Consider the following 15,175-nt stretch of genomic DNA (forward strand, 5'->3'; position numbering starts at 1 on the left):
AGCATTGTACCAGATACTGGAAAGAAAATTAACTTTATCCCAGCCAAAACCAGGACAGCTTGTTTGATTTTGTGTCTTTTATAGTAATCCAAGAAAATGTACCAAGAATACAAAAAATGAAAAAGTGAAGTAGTTGTTCAACCTTTGAAACATAAATCTCTTAGCAGTACCTGAGAATAGAGACATAGAAAATAATAATGAAGACACTCCATTTCACTAATAGCTTCTCATTTTTTGATTCATTATTTATTGCTTTACAATAGCAGTTTGCAAAAGTACTATTTGAAACTACATTTCATCTCCTATATTTTGTGAGCAGAACCTTTCATCATCGTTCATTTACAAACTCGTCAGCCAAGATGAGTAACAATCTTACAAACTGGTTGCTGATGAAACCTTTTGCTACTTTTGTCAGTTCATCGAGGATTTATCCAGAACCCAACGTCAATAAAACAGTTGCTTCACCAAAAATTCACAAAATTCAGACGCTTTGTTCTGCGACTCAACACTTATTCCCATCTCTAGGCCATTCTGGAGGATGTGTGGCTATACGAGGGCAGGAGCCCATTGGTTACTGGGAGGTGAAAAGCTGTGAGAACTTCAAAGCAATGTCATTGTGCAAGCAAAAAAGCAGTTCTTATGAAGAACCTGAACTTACTTTTCAAAAGCATTTGAGTTCCTGCTATTTTGGATGGGAGTCGGAGGCTCATCTGCTCAGCTGCTACAAGGTATGTGACAAACTTGCTTTGGATTTTTCTGACGCTACGTATCAGCTTAGGGATAGCCTGTTCCTAAAACATTTTTGGTAAAGCGTTATTTCTTTCAGCCAGCAAACAAAAAGTAATTGTTACCATCCATGGCTGCTTTTGAAAGTGAATGAAAGTCCTAAGAGTCAGAACTACATTTGGAATTCATCTGGCTTCGGTGTAGGAAAACCTGCGAATAATGTTTGATTTTTATGGGTTTCTGAAACAACTGCTCTCCAAAATCAACAGCATTTATGACAGTGTTTATTTTATTGCAGATATTTCACAATGAAAAAGTTCTGATGAGAAGAACATGGGACGAAGCAGAAGCGTTATGCCAAGATTTTGGAGCACATCTTGCTAGTTTTAGCAATATCTATGAAGAGATATTTTTAAACAATTTATTATATACAATTTTTGATAGGTAAACCTGTTGTTTTAAGATATATCTTGATACTGCTAATATGTAAAAGTAATCCACAACTTTGATTCTTCCATCCTCTTCACCAGCGGCTGAAGAAGTCTCTACTCTAACATGAACTTGGAAATGGGTGAAAAGTGTATTAGCAATACTGTAGTGTGATTCTTTTTGAAGACGATCTTTACAGTAGCTGTTGAGCAACTGTAAATGTCAAGGTGATGTTCTTGTGAGCTATCATTCCCCATTGAAATGGAGGTTTGTCAATTTTAATCCTGGTTTAAATGGTTTCATCTTTTAAAATATAATTCAACATTTCAGTAGGAAAACCAGAGTTTACTTTGAGGGTACTAAAATGTTAAAAAATATATTGCAGAATGATCCGTTGAATTCAAGAAGAAATGACTATGGGTGTTTGCACTATTTAAAAAGTAATTTCTAATGCGGTTAAGGAAAAAGTGCATAAGAAAGTTGATGTTTTTCTTTGTTTCCATCCTAGGACAGAAGAAAGACAGTTCTGGATTGGATTTAATAAGGGAAACCTGCTTTCTGGAGGGACATGGCAGTGGTCTGACAGAACACCTGTAACTATCTGCACACTGTATATTTTAGAAACCCTTCAAGTCATATCTGAGCATAAGTTCCCAAAAATAAGCCTTTTGAGCAGATGTTGGCCAGGAAAACTGTTTGGTTTTCATAGTCCAAGTAGTTGTTACAATAGGATTAATAGTACACAACTATGAAAATAGCAGCCTGTGTAACAGGGCTGTGCAACTATGATGAAAGGAATTTGGTAGGATTATGAAGTTCTGCAGATGTGTGTTTTCCTGCAAAGCCCATTGTGTTTAGGCTGGGACATATGCAGAGTGAACAAGTGTGTGTATATACATACATATATTTACATATATAGATGTGCACACACATTGGAAGGCCTTAGAGCTGTGCTCACGTGCTTTATTTGTTCTATGCCTGCTAGGTTGATGCCTGCATTCAGAGCTAAGTCTTTCCTTTTTTAATACCACTTTTGTTCAACAACTGAGGAATCAGAAATTTGGAGATGCTCAAGACAAGCTTATATGGTTCAAAAATATTCCTCGTAACCTTACCTGTGACCTTTCTCACAGGCTAGCCACAGTATTCTCATGAGCATCCACTAGCAGAGCTGCTTGAAGTCAGCAGTAGTGCAGGTTTCTTCCTTATAGCTTAGCAGATGCATCTCAGTATCATTTCTCATCTCATGCTACTTGCAGCCACAGACCTTATTTGGGATATGCCACAAGCACAGTAGGCCTCATCTGCAACACCCTCTGCTGCTGCAGATCAACTCTTGTGTCAGCATAGGATTCAGAAAAGATCACTAGGGGCTGAGATCCACTGAACTACTTTGGCTTTGCTTCTAAACATAGTTTTAAACCAAGCATGTTAGACATGAAATGCAGTATCCCCAGTCTCCTTGTTCTTTTCCTTGCTCTGATGTTTAATATTCATTCTCCAAACAGACCTAATATTTTTCATCTCTACTGCCCATTACATCATCAGAAATGATAGGCCAAATGCTGTTATTCCACTCACTTAGGTCCTGACATCTAATATTCAACAGTGTTTGGCCATCACTCCTTGGCTTGCGCCAGTGTCTCCTAGAAACCTGGGAAGGGCAACTGAACTACTAACCCCGTGCAATCTCCTTACATGATAAGGCCAGACCTCTCTTTTTCTTTTTTCCAGTGTCAAAATGACTTCCCTGAGCCACTCAGGCTCTGAGAGCAGTTACTTTTAGGGGCTTGAGGAAAAGGGAAACTGGAGTAAGATTCAGACTTTCTGAGGTTATTTCTTCACTGCAGAAACATCTTGAGCACCTTTTCTCTGGTCCACACAACCCCTATCCACACCTGAGTTCAGTAATGCTTTCAACCTGGGCTAGCTTGTCTATCTAAGGCTAGTGGCTAAAACTACTAGCCAGTTAGAGACTACACTCCATGAGGAGACTAGAGATGAAGCTTTTCCTTCCCACAGCTTTTCTAGAAAACAGAAGACCCCTCTTTACACGTTTGTGAAGAATCACAGGGATTCAGCTTGCTACAGCACACAGGATTTTTTTTTCTCTAAATGCTGGCTATGCAATGGAGCACAGGATGAGTGAGAAAGCAATTGCCCAAGTTACATTTTGTAGCATGGCTGCTCACTTTCACCAGAGCTAAGTAGCTTCTGGTGATCTGAACTAACTCTTGCTTTCCAGGAACACAAACCATCAGCAGTTCATGTTGGCTGTTCCTATGTCACACAACCAGGTGCAGCACCCCTTCTGGATCAGCCACCCCCTTGTTCATTAACTCAAGGCATTCCCAAAGGTTTTCTCTCCATCCTCTCCCATGAGGAGAGCCAACTGAAGTTTAAGTGCTGTCCTCCTCCCTCCCAAGCATGCTCATCCTATGTTTCAAGCCACCCAGGAATGTGCACTGCAAACACAGGCCTGCAGAACAAGCCCAGCCACAGTGTGAAGGATTCAAAAGCAGGATTATGTATTACTGTTCCTTTCCTCTCATTCTCTCCCTTCCTTCCTGGGACTAGAGCTGCTAGCTGAGTTCTTCAGCCCTCTTTTTCTTCATGGGAGAACATGTGCAAAATCTCCAGGTACTCACAGAGAAACACTTCAGACCCTCCAAGGAAAAGCAGAGCCCCCAGCTTTCACAGAAAGAACACACCATGAGCTCCAGCTGCATGAAGGAAGGTTGGTTTGGACTTTGTGTGAAACCACACGAGCTGCACTGCTTACAGACTCGGCATCAGCCCCAGCTGCACTGACTTTTTTGTCCCCAGAACCTACAGTTTTGTACGTCCAAAGTTTGTGCTGAGTGCAGTCAGAGAACGGCTTCTGCTTGAAGGATAGGAGCAAGTCAAATGAGATGGAGACATGTCTCAAGCAGGGCTGTGAAACCCTCATCCTGCCTCAGTATTCATTCCTGATGGTCTAGCAAAAGACTGGGCAATCCCCAACCAGGAAGAGTTGGCAAGTGCCATCCCTGCCACTGGGACATCTGCTGTATTTGGAAGCCAGGGTTTCTGGAGTACTGATTTCTTAGTGTACTCGTGGGATCACACTGTAAAAGTGGCTGCTGCAAAAGGGGGAGCACAGGTGGAAAGCAAATGACAGGGTGTGTGCATACCAGAGCATAGATGACATGCATACACACATGCACAGTCCCTACTAATATCCTGAATTCTTCCTTGGGAAAAGAAATGCTTTCTCCCTGTATGCCTTTAACATAGGGATTAAGTTTGGGGTTAGCCTGGGCCATTCAAGGAATAACCAGACCTGTTTTCCCAGCATTGCCAGCAAACTGAGCTCTGTATGTGTGTGCGAATGCAGATTCACTCTGGAACCTCAGAGCACTTCAGTTCTTTCCAGATAGGCCCCAAGGATACTTAAATCATTTAGTATGAAATTCTACTTGTAACTTTCTATTTCCCTTCATCCATTTCCATTCTGAGAGCATTTGTAAAGGGGCTCTGTTTTCCAGCTCATCGCAGAGTTTTCAGCAAGTTTTATGTTGTGACCCATTTCTAATCTCACCACACGTCAGTCCTAAACTAAAAAAGTCCCCAAAATGATGTGCAAATGCATATTCAATCCTGCCTTCTTCTAAAGCTAACTGTATTTTCTCCCACTCAGTCCTCCTTTGTACTTACAGCATCCATATCCTGTTCCAGAGAGACTAATGCTGCGGGGCCTTCTTTGCCCCAACCAGCCATTGCCTGAGCTTAGCTTTGACTTTGTGTGTCCTCAAAGTTTGATACTTCTGCAGTTCCTCCAGCTCGTGACACCCCACCTAAGTCTATTCAACACCCCTCTTTGGCAAACTGCTCCCAGACCTGATAGCCAAGTTTAGCACCAGCCAGGATGACTCTGCCTTTTACCCCAGCCCTGGTGACTGGGGGAACGGGCACACATGGCCACCCTCCTGCGCAGGGCACGCTGCCCATGCGTGCATGTGCACAAACTAACGCTCACTCTGCTCCCTCGCCTCCTTTTCCACACCCCTCCGGATGGGAGTCTGGGAGAAGTGTCCAAGGCAAAGTCCCACTTCTACCTTCACTCCTTACCGAGTACTGCTGTGTGCATGTGTGCGTGCATGCACAGGTACATGTGTACAGGCTGACTGGCTCAAAGAAATGCAGTCCAATGGGGAAGCTAGGACTTGCATACTGTCATCCACCTCTGGCCCCTTCTTCCTGGAAAGCTCTTGCCCCCCAGTCTCCCTCCGCTCAGGAGTGACTCCAACGCCCTGGGGAAAGGAAAACAACTACTGCCTATATATTCACAACCCTTGCTATTCACCCCCTCCAGAGGTGGGTTTTGCTGCTGTGTGCAGGTTCCCAGTCTCTGTGTACCCCATATGTGCCCTCTCTCCACATTCTTCCTCCTGCTGTAGCCACAACCGGTAAGCCTTGCCATGAAGCTGCCCATCTGAGACCAAGGAGAGGCTGGGGGAGAGGGTGCTGCAGAAGTGAAGCAATTATTTTTTTTTCTCTTTTCTTCATTTTGTGTCACTCATCCCAATGCACTTTGCTGACATGAAAGACAAAACGAGCACTATCTCTGTGGGGCCACGAATGGGACAGGAGGGGTGCCCGCCTCAGTGGTGGCCAAAGCTTGGCCTCCACACATTGGCCTGCATCCCTGTTCTCGCTGCTGAGAATTTGGGCCTGGCCACCTGAAACCGAGAGGCCGAGGCTGGGTTTGGGGAAGGCCCCTGGGCCGCCATACCAGGCTCTGGGGAGCTCTGGTATGGCTTAGGGGACTGGCTAAGCTCTACCTGGAAGGGTGCTGGTGTAGTGGGAGCAGAAGAGGCCATTTCTGTTCTCCACGCTGGCTCGTCCAACGTGGTGGCTGAGCGGGGCATAAGCACAGTGGGTGCCAGGCTGCTTGAGGTTGGCATGGGAGCTGGGGTGGAGAAGCGACGAATCTCCTGGGTCTTAGCTGTTTTCACGGGTATCTGCTTGGCTGCCGTGAAGGATGAGCTAGCCTGTGGGGCTGGCTGACCAGGAGACTCCTGAATGCTGGGGCCTGGGGGATCCCCAAAGCAGAACATGGCTGACTTTAATTGATAGGGCTGGTGGCGCATTAAATCAATGACCTTGATCCCTGATTTCTGGCCAGGTGCCTTTTTCACTTTGCTCTCTGCTTTGCTAGCCTGAGATTTGCTGGCTGCCAGGGGATAGAAAGGGGAATGCATTGGGTTGTAAGCTATTGGAGGTGGAGCCCGGATGTTGGGTGAATATTTCCAGGATGAGGGCAGTGAAGGGGAAGGAGAGGGGGTCCTGGGCTTGGGCTCTGGCTTTGGTGTTGTCTCTACCACATATTTGTCCATGCGACTCTGGCGTTTGGCAAAGAGCTCTGCACCCTTGCCTTTAAGCTGAGGCATGTCCTGGGCCCCGTTTACCAGCCCAGCATCTTGCTGCTGAGGCTTAGGAGCCACTGGAGGTGGGGTCTTGAACTTGCGGCCAGAGGACTGCATGAAGTTGCATGCCTCAGCACCCAGGCTGAGGAAGTCCTCCTCAGGCCCAGACTCGAAGCCTGCTCCAGGGTGGTCACTTTTCAGCTTCTCATCCAGGTTCTGCACCAGAGACAGGAGTTCAGGGTTGGGTGAATTCTTCTTCTTCTCCTCAATCTTACTGAACATGGGTTTTCTGTTGCCACGCCGGCGAGCCTCCTGCAGGATGCCTGTGCGGGGAGCTGGCACGGAAATCCTTTGCTCTCTGGAGGTTAAGGGCTCAGAAGGAGGTCGTGGCGTTGCAGGTGAGATGGCAGGAGAAGGCTGATTTGGTGTGGGGGAACTGCTTATTGTGTGCTGTGATGGTGCTGGATTAATATACAAAGAAGAAGAGGCTGTTCCAGGGACTCGTGGCTGGGATGCTGTAGAGGCCACCTCCCCTACTGGCTTTGAGGGAGTTGACAGAAAGATAGAGGTGGTGGATGTCCGGGCAGTGTTGGTAGAAGGCTTAGTTTCTGGAGCACTTCCTCCAGCCCTCGGTTGTGACTCCATTGCTGGTGTTGGCCTTCCTGGTGCAGGAATATACAGAGATGTGGAGGAACTGACTGGACCACGCTGTGCTGGCACTGGTGCATTGGCAGGTGCTCCTGGAGACAGAGATGAGAAGGGGGGAACCACTGTGCTTTGCCCACTCAGACTTTCACTGGGTTTTTTGGGTGCAGATGGCCTGAAGATGACAGAGGATGTTGCAGGCCGTTGGCCAGAAAAGCCAGGAGTAAAGGGCCGCGCAGACCTGTTGAACATGCTTGAGCTTGCAGAGAAGGGGTCAGGGGTGCTTGGGGGAGGTGGGAAGAAAGTGGGGCTAGGGGGAGCCAGGATCTGGGTTGGGAGGATGGCTGGCTGCTTGCTGGGCACTTGCACACCTTCCAGGTGGATGCTGATGGGCACGCTGTCTGTCTTCTGTGGCACAGGCATATTTCCGTTCACCGTGCCCTGCTGCGGCTGGGCAGCTGGGGTAAGCTGGGGGCTGATCTGTGCAGGGACTTTCTCAACTGTGTACTTCCCAGCCCGTTCCCTCTGCTGCTCAAATAATCGCGCTCCTTTACCTGAGGCCTCACTCAAACCTTTTTGCTTCTCTTCCTTCTGCTCAGAGTCAGACTTGGACTTCTCAATGTCCAAGTACGTACTGTCCCAGTCTGAGTGATTAGTTAGGCTTCGGGCATCAGAGAAACCTTCCTCGTCAAATTCAGACTCACTTGTGGGAAAAACTCCGTCCTCCTCCTCGTAGGAGCGGTCTTCGTCAACACTCCCAAAGCTTACCAATGTGTATTTCTTAGCCCTCTGCCTGCGCTTCTTGAACATTAACACCCCCTTGGAGTGGGGGTTGGGTGCATCTGTCAGCAGGGATGCAATGGTTCTGCACTTGGTTTTGGCTTCTTTCACGTTCTTCTCTTGGATGCTCTCGTGGCGGTGGAGCTCTGCAAGACAAAAAAAGAGGAAAGCTCAGAGCTCAGCAAAAGGCTGCATGAACAGTGATGTGGCTGTTCTAGTGCACACAGGAGGAAACACACACCCCCTGCCCTTTTTTCTTTCCTATCTTCGCAGTTTTCTCTTTCCCTGCAAACACAGTAGGAGTCCATGCAGGTGTGGGGAGGGAACTCCCCCCCGCTCTGACAGCCTTTTTCCTGGTCAGACCTGGGATTTCCTTTCAGCAGCGTGTGGCCAGTTGTCCCAGGCTCCATCTCACAGTATTTTTACAGTTGAATGCCCTTACTCCTGGGAATTGTTACCATTTACGTATCACCCTGAAAGCAGAACCTTGCTTTTTGTGGACTTTACTCCTACCATATGGAGTATTCCCAGGAGTAAGTAGTCTCTGTGGTCCTGAGAGTCTGGGAAGCAGCAGCTGCTACTGTTAGCACCCGTACATGTATGCAACAGGAGACGTGCCCTGCAGGCAAAGACAGGCTTCTCCTGCTCTAGGCCCTGCAGTGTGGGTTACAGAGTGAGAGTGCCTTGCAGCAGCATTGTGTGTAGGGTTGTTCACAGCTCTCTGCAGCAGCCCTGCAATAGTAAGAGACTTGTTTTCACTCTTGGCTATCGTTCCTTGCCTGTGCCCCACTCCCAGCAAGGAAGAAGAGCATTTGCTGCTAAGGAAGAGCATTTGCTGCTAAGCAAGAATCCCAGACCCCACAACTGATCAGCCAGGCCAGAAGGAATTCACTTAGAGAAGCTTGCTTGGCAAAGCCAACACCTGTTGGAATACTGGCATGAAAGTGTGGGATAATCATTTATACCACCTGCTCTGCCATCCCAGTGGTCAGTAAGGCCCCGGGGGGAACACTATGTTCTCTGCCTTGTGTGTGGGGAAAACGGGGTGAACAAGATTTGGTAATAAAACCAAACTTGTCTGCCCTAAGGGAAGTACAGACACACCTTAAATCAGGGTTCAAGTGACAGAATCAGCACTAACCCTGCACAGAAAACCCCCACATACCTAAACCATAGACTATTTCTGATTTCTTTCATTTCATCCTTTTCCTTACTCCTATTGCCTCTTTATCAACATGATAGTCCAGATGAAACATCCATCCACTGCTTAGATCTAATAATTTGCCAAAAAAAACTGTGTAGCATCTTGTCCAGCCCTGACGTTCTCACAAAAGAGGTGCAAAATTATGCCCTGCTGAAGTGGACAGGAGAGGAGAGCAGAGAAGTTGCAGGTAGTGCTGGGGGATAGAGTTAGCTCAAGAGAGGATGGAAGCTGCTCAGTCCTCTCAGGATCTCACTTCTGACCATTTTATCACAGAGCATTCATTCAGTGGGGACCTGCTAATGTGACAAAGTTACCTGAGGTGGGGGACAGGGAGCTTAGTGAAGAAGGATACTATTTTTCCTGAGGGCTGCAGATGTCCCCCAAAACCTGGCTAGGCTGCACAATTGTGGCATTCATTTCGTACTTCACCAGTGTAACCACAGCAGAAAAAGCTTCTCTCTCTCACCCCATGCTGAAAATAAGGTGCTCATTTTCAGAGCAGTCATCCTTCCAGGAAGCTTAAGATGAATACATGGAAAGGATCTTCTCAAGGTGTGCAGCCAGCCTGTAGCACACGCTGCTGCTTTGGGATTTCAACAAGGGGACTTCTGAGGTTTGAGATCACCTCATATTTGCACAGTCCATTCCTCTCCTTTGCACCCAGAAAACAGGAAGCAGCATAATCAATGCTGAAAGTATGGCTCGCTTTGAACTTGCATAGTGAAGGCTCTCTGCAAAACTTTCCTTACAGAATGCTGAACCAAGACTGAAGTAGTGTCCAGGGTTTTGTGGAGACTTAGCGCTCTTCAGGGCAGTTGTAGACTTGCCCTTGAACACTTGCTCTCCATGATCGAAACTACAGTCCCTGAAGATCAGTCTACTTCACTTATGAATCTGCATGCATGTGTCTATGGGGGCTGCTCACAATGGAGAAATAAGAGAGATTTCTTTCTTGCTATAAGAAAGAAATCCTTACGACATCCTTACGACTACACCTCACTTAGCTCGTATTTTGCTTCTAAACTTGCAAGGAGGAAGAGCAGCACTACAGAATCTTAGTCAACTAAGTCACCTAGTCACTCTGGACCCCGGGTGACTCACAGGAGGATTTCTGGCATCAGAAGCTAACACCATACAAAATGAGTGTCTGTGTAGCCCCTGCTGGCAGCAGAGTAGCATGAAGGCACTCAAGTCTAGAGTCTGGGCTAGCAAATACTGTCAGAGAAAACAGAACAGTAGAAAGCCTTGGTCATGCCTCCAACAGCTCTTGGTACTGGCTCAGCATTAGCATCCATGTACGACTTCCCTAGGAAGTTGATCTGAACTGCCCTGTGCTCTGAATCAGCTGGCAAGTAAGGCCCACTAGGACCTGCTATTCACCTCCCTCTTCTCCCTGCTTTCCTCCTCATCAAAGGCTAAAGCCCATGACTAGCTACACTAATCCTTACAACAGAAAAAATGATCATGCTATTCAAGCTACAATTTCCCACAACAGTTCAAGAATAAAAAGAAAGTTAAATCCTCTTGAGATGGCTTGCTGAAGGTGAAGAGCAAGAATGAGATCAGAACAGGTAAAATAGGGGAAGGATAGGAAAAGAAAAATGAAATGAAAGGCGGAAGAAAGCAAGTAAGAAAATAAAAGAGAACAAATAAAAGAAAAAAACAGAAAATAGAGGAGACATCTGTACCTGCATAAGGCTGATCCAAGCTTGAGAAGGCAGAGTCCAGACCTGGAGAGCTGGGCATGTCACCAAGCCTACTGAATTCACAACTCCCCATAAACAGAGAGGAAATGAGAGAGAAGTAAAGCAGTTCCCTGCTGGAGCAGAACCAAAACTCTGAGGTGTCCAAGCCCTTTGCTATCAGCTCCACAAGCCTTTTAAAGCCTCTCTTTTGTCTCGTAGGCATTGCTGCTGAAAGCCATGAGGTCACTTTGTCTATTTTTGTCTTCTTAGCTTCATCACTGAGCAGTGTGATGGACATTGTCACCTGGCACTTAAACACCCTCCTTGTTTCTCTCACCCTCTGCTCCCTGTTAGGAGAAACTCCTCTTTTTAATTATAAAATAAGAAAATATACTGTGTACTCTCACTGCTTCTGTGCTGCAAGCTTCAGGTTAGAAAGGTGCAAGTCTCAGGTTAGTTTTTTCAATGCCTCAATGTCAGCATTTCTGTGCTAAAGAACCTTTCAAAGAGATGAGACTAACACAGCACACATGTCCAACATGGACAGGCAGAGAAACCCTCCCAGGAGGAAAGCAACTCTCCTTGTCTGAAACCCTCAGAGAGCACCCAGGTCCAGGTAAACACAATGAAGAAAAGAGAGGACAAGCTTTCTTTTCTTGTGTATACTAATTTCCTTCCATGTCTGAGATCTAGTCCATGATACAGATTAGTGTTGTGTACCAGGACTAAGGAACTTCTAACAGAGGAGCATTAGCATCCTTGATGCCTGCAGTTAGGTAGTTAGTTAGTCTGAGAGGTGTTGAAAGATGAGATGATGATATTGAGGACTGGGGTGGATGGGGAGGAAGGGAACAAAGAGTGCTTGGAGTCTACAATTCTCCACAGTTGTGACCTGCTCAACATCTCCTCACACGTTGCCTAGGTTTCATGTTACTGCCTCTTTCTGTACATAAGCAATAGATCCTGTGAGAGAATCTCAGAGCTGTGACCAAGGGACACTGCCCTGTGATTTAAGCAAAGCCTACAAAGATTTCTCTATGAACTTAATTAAATTTCACTGAAGAGAAATTAATTACATTACTAATTACAGAAAAAATAAGTGTAAAAAGTAGAAATCTTTTCAAAATCAGGCCCTATTAAAAGATGGCATTTTAATGTATGCTCAGGACAACTTCTGAACAAGCAGGCGTACACGGTGTCAGATACTGCTCATGTTCACTAGGACACAAACAATGGTAAATTTTATTACCAAAGACCAAATTCTAGAAAAGCCTTTAACCATAGCAAATAAGAACACTGCTAATTTCAAAGAAAAGTAACCTGGTCCTCTGTGATGAAATACTACTTGTCTGCTATTTTTTTTTTTCACAAGGGATCAACTAGAACAATTTTGTTCTTCCAGGTATTTATGGTAACAAGGTCATTTTTCCATGGCTAACGTTGCAAATATCCCAGTAAGTCATTAGAGGCTATAGACATCTCATGCTTTTCATACCTGGAGTCCTTTCAAAATAAGATTTGGATAGGTTATATTGGCCTTCTAAGTATTTCTCTGTTGAAAGTTTTAACCTTTCAAGTATTGAACAATGTTCGAATTGCAAACAGTAAAGCAGAGGAGTATATATTAGAAGTAGTAAAACTCTTGGGATAGAAAACTTGTTTCTCATTCTTGGATATTTGCACACTTCAATCACGTTATCTATGCACTTGGAGAGATCTCCCTTAGTGGAGTTTGCCTTTCTTCCTGAGCTCAATGAAAATGTCTCCTCAGTGCAGAAGGTAGCTCACGTGGCCAGCTTTCCGGTGCTGACACTCACCCTCAGGCCTGGGATATTCCGTACATATTCTGCAGCAAGACTGCCAAAGGAAAGCTTTCTTTTGCCAGGACAGCCCCTGTTGAACTCAGTAGTGAATCTGGCTTTTGCAGTTTTAGCCCGATTTCCTAAAAAAATAGGTAGCTGGATAGAAGAGATAGACCCTGTCATAGGAAGCAGGAAGCCTGAGTGCAGTCTTAATTGGGCACCAAAAACTGAAGAACACACACAATGGAACAAATATGAGTTCTCATTTTGAATGTGAGAGACATCAAAAGATCTGCATTTTTCTGACACCAGCGAATGAGATATCAAATACAAGACATAAATTAAAAGGACACCATGATCTGTTAATTCTGCTGCTCACAAAATTGCTTGATGTCTGACAGTAGGATACCACTGATTCATCTCTTGTCCTTCAGTATTTCCAGCAATCCTTCTCTAGTAATACAGACAAGCATATGCTCACCATCTGGGTCTGTGGACTTGATTAATCCTGCAGCATTTGTCATATATTCTTGTTATCCTGTTGATTTTAGTCCTTTTCTGCAGCCAGTCAAGCTCCTACTACATTTAAAAATCCAGCCTTTCACAAGACAACTGTACACCTTCCATGCCTTATGCCATCTGCTGATTGATTAATACACAGCAATCTCCGCTGAATCCTCAGGCCATCCATTAAAAGTAGGATTATCATTGCTATTTTCTGTTACTGCTTGCTAGGTACAACATAATCAAGAGGAGCAAAAAACATTTTAAAAGCTTCACTAGCAGGAATTTGCAGTAGAAAAAGCAGACAGGAAGACAACCATGGTGTACCTCGGAACACTTTTGAGCTCCTCAATACAGGTAACCCACCTCCCTCCCCCGTATTCCCCACGCACCTGGGTTTCTGTGGACAGAAAGACCAGAGAAAAGCTGCAAGGTGTCCCAGCTCTGAACAGTAGCAGTTTCGGGGCTATCAGGTGCCCCACAGCATATGCTGCCTGTTCTGTCTAGATGCAGCCAGAGATCCACTGACAGAAGAGAGCAGGGTTGGGATTTTTAATCATCTGTCTCCTCACCAGTCATATAACATTGAGGTGGAGAGGACATTTGATTGACATATGTTGGTGTTTAAAGGTCCATGGGTGAAAATATAGAGGTAGTCTTGTTAGATTCAGAAGCCCAGTGAAACACTACTACCAACTTAGCCAGTTAGCTAATCTGACATCATGAGCCATTAATAGTTATGTTTTCTGTTCTATTCTTAGCCAATTGTGCAGTCACCTTACAGTAGTCCTATCACATCCCTATTTCTCTCATTGGAAAAGTCATGTGGAACCATATCAGATATCTTACAGAAGCCAACATATACTGTGTCTACCTTATTTCTTTAGCCACAAAGTCTTACCTTATTGAACAGGTCAAAGACTATCTCTTTTTCTAGCTTTTATCACTCCATCTTGTGTTTACCGATAATTTTGTTTTCCACAAAGTGTCCTCAGAAGAACTACTTTGTTCACCTAATCGAAGCTAAACATTTATTTTTTTTGATTATCTACACAGCCTGTGTCTACAAGAAGGGTGCTATTCTCATTCTCTTTCCCTGAGACACTTCCTATCATTCAAGGGTATTTATCAAGGACTGAGGACCACTCTGATACAATTTTCACTAATTCATTATGTTTCTGCTCTACAGAGAATATGATTTAGCCTTGTCCTTTCAGTATAGTCAGTGCAACAAGATACGCTGAATCTACTTGCCCCTGTTCCTGCTCCTATTTCTTTTATGCAAAGGGCTAGATTCTTAGTAACGTAAGTGGTAGGCACACTGATGACAGTGAAGCTTTACAGATTTCCCAACAAACTGATCTCCCTTCCCACAATGGATTTAAGTGAAACTGAAGAACGATTATTTGTCAGGTTGACAGTTTTCTCCTTCCTAGCTATAATTTTCTCTCACTTTTGCTTGAACAATGACTCTGTTGTTTAATTACCCTTTGTCAAAGTCCTTTTCTGCCTCACCCTTTTATGCCTCTCCCTCCCCCATTAGCATCACTTTGTCTCATTTCAATATTGTCTCTGAGCAGACTTGTCCCAACCTTGTCAGCACGTCCCATATCACTTTCAAAACTGACAGAAAAAACATCGGACAAGAAGAGGGATTTCCATTGATTGTTTGCATTGATTTCTTACAACTCAGCTCTCAAAATCCTGGAACTTAGAAACTACCTTAGAGTAAGACAATCTATGGTGTTATATATATATAGTTGTTTCAGTGTGATTATTGCTCTAGCCACCTTGAGATCTGAATTACTGGTAAGATTTCAGCTTACATTGTTTCAGCAAACACTGTTTGTTCGCCATCAGCCTTACACATCCTAAGTCACTCCAGAAATGCATGTGCAAGGACAGGCTACGTTAACTTAATGTGTCTGAAAAATCACTAGCTGGGGCTCTGCAAGGACCATGGAAGCATGAGCTTGGAAGAGAACTGCTGAC

The 15,175-nt window shown here is 45.0% G+C and overlaps 1 protein-coding gene across 1 annotated transcript in view; it reads right to left on the bottom strand.

Moving 5' to 3' along the window:
* Positions 1–211: 211 nt before the first annotated feature.
* SYNPO2L (synaptopodin 2 like) overlaps positions 212–15,175 on the bottom strand; it is a 39,925-nt gene continuing 24,961 nt past the window's right edge. Inside the window, exon 4 of the mRNA XM_065670612.1 lies at positions 212–8,134. Coding sequence (XP_065526684.1) covers positions 5,799–8,134 — 2,336 coding nt within the window. The 3' untranslated portion in view covers positions 212–5,798. The remainder of the gene's footprint in view (positions 8,135–15,175) is intronic.

Source organism: Lathamus discolor, chromosome 3, assembly GCF_037157495.1.
Source record: "Lathamus discolor isolate bLatDis1 chromosome 3, bLatDis1.hap1, whole genome shotgun sequence".
Classification (NCBI taxonomy): domain Eukaryota; kingdom Metazoa; phylum Chordata; class Aves; order Psittaciformes; family Psittacidae; genus Lathamus; species Lathamus discolor.